Source organism: Arachis hypogaea, unplaced genomic scaffold (genome assembly GCF_003086295.3).
Source record: "Arachis hypogaea cultivar Tifrunner unplaced genomic scaffold, arahy.Tifrunner.gnm2.J5K5 arahy.Tifrunner.gnm2.scaffold_92, whole genome shotgun sequence".
In the NCBI taxonomy this organism is placed as follows: domain Eukaryota; kingdom Viridiplantae; phylum Streptophyta; class Magnoliopsida; order Fabales; family Fabaceae; genus Arachis; species Arachis hypogaea.
The window spans coordinates 30,001-31,621 of NW_027255504.1; the positions used below are offsets into that span (position 1 = coordinate 30,001).

Below are 1,621 nucleotides of genomic sequence, written 5' to 3' on the forward strand. Positions count from 1 at the left end.
AAAGGGAAAATGTGAAAACTACCATTAAAGCAGCCCAAAATTCTAGATACTATCTATATTAGTATATAATATATATTACTATATTAATAGTATATATTACTATATTAATCTATTAATATAATTACTGTAACTGTAATAGAATTTTTACAGTTACAGTAATTAATAGGGTGGTTCAATTCTATGCTGTTTTATAGGCAGTTAGAATACAGGTGTGGGCTAAGTAACTCAATGGATAGTTTTGGTCCTGTTGAAAATACCAGTGCAAGTGAAGACCCAATTTTGATTGATATGGAAAAAGACTTTCCTAGCTGGAATGATAGTGACAATTCTAGTTACAGTAATGTTGATTATTTAGTCGGTGTCAGGAACATTAGAAATTTCCTATCTGATAAAATTCTTTTAGTTAGGGATAACAATAGCCAAAGGAACCGTTATTCCATATATTTTGATATTGAAAATCAATTTTTGAAGATTTCTAATGATCCTTCTTTTCTAAGTGAACCAGAAAGTCTTTTTGATAGTTATAATAAGAATTCTAGCTATCTGAATAATGTCTCTAAGAGACATGAGAATCATTACATGTATGATACTAAATCGAGTTGGAAAAATGGCATTCATAATTGCATTGAAAGTTATCTTCGTTCTCAAATCTGTATTGTTAGTCACATTTTAGGTGAAAGTGATAAATACAATGACAGTTACTTTTATACTTCTATTTGTGGTAAGGGCGGAAATAGTAGTGAAAGCGAGGGTTCTTCTATAAAAACAACTATCACGAATGAGAATTTAACTAAAAGAGAGGATTCTAAAGATCTCGATGAAACTCAAAAATACAAGCATTTATGGATTGAATGCGAAAATTGTTATGGATTAAATTATAGGAAAATTTTTAAATCAAAAATGAATATTTGTGAACACTGTGGATATCATTTGAAAATGAGCAGTTCAGATAGAATCGAACTTTCGATTGATCCAGGTACTTACCGAGATGCTCTAGCACTGCTTCCTAAGAGCAGCGTGTCTACCAATTTCACCATAGCGGCTTACCCGAAATCATAATAACCTATTTATTGTAAATCGTCGAGATTGAAAGAATAAATTCGAAAGATGCAATTTTTTTTAGTAATTAATAAATATTAAAGAAACAAAAGAATTGTATTCTAATTATTTCTTTTTTTTTCTTTTTTTTTATAAAAATTATTAGAAATTAAATTATTTATTCACTTGAATATATATTTATATTCATATATTCAAATGAATAAGAAGAATTCGTATATATAGAAAGAGCTTAACAAAAGATATAAACATTTCAATAATTATTATTATTATCTCGTCGGAAATGGAACAAAAAATTCGTAGTTTTTCATTTATTATCAAATCTTTTTTATTTCTATTTCATTTTTGAATCCAAAGAGATGCATATTCTTTTTTTCTTTTAAAAAAAGAAATTCAAAAATTTATCATTTTTGGATCACCAATTTAGTATTCCATTCAAATATTCCATTCAAAATATTTTTTCTTCTTATAAAATAAATAGATTCCAAAATAGATATTTATATGAGTTATAAGTAAAAAATTTTATTTAATAGAATTATTTTTATTTAAAAATTCTATTAAATAA

General features: G+C 25.8%; 1 protein-coding gene across 1 annotated transcript in view; it reads left to right on the forward strand.

Annotated features, from left to right (window-relative positions):
• LOC114927263 (acetyl-coenzyme A carboxylase carboxyl transferase subunit beta, chloroplastic-like) overlaps nt 1–1,059 on the forward strand; it is a 6,757-nt gene extending 5,698 nt beyond the window's left edge. Inside the window, exon 2 of the mRNA XM_029296885.1 lies at nt 167–1,059. Coding sequence (XP_029152718.1) covers nt 167–1,059 — 893 coding nt within the window. The remainder of the gene's footprint in view (nt 1–166) is intronic.
• The last annotated feature ends 562 nt before the right edge of the window (nt 1,060–1,621 follow it).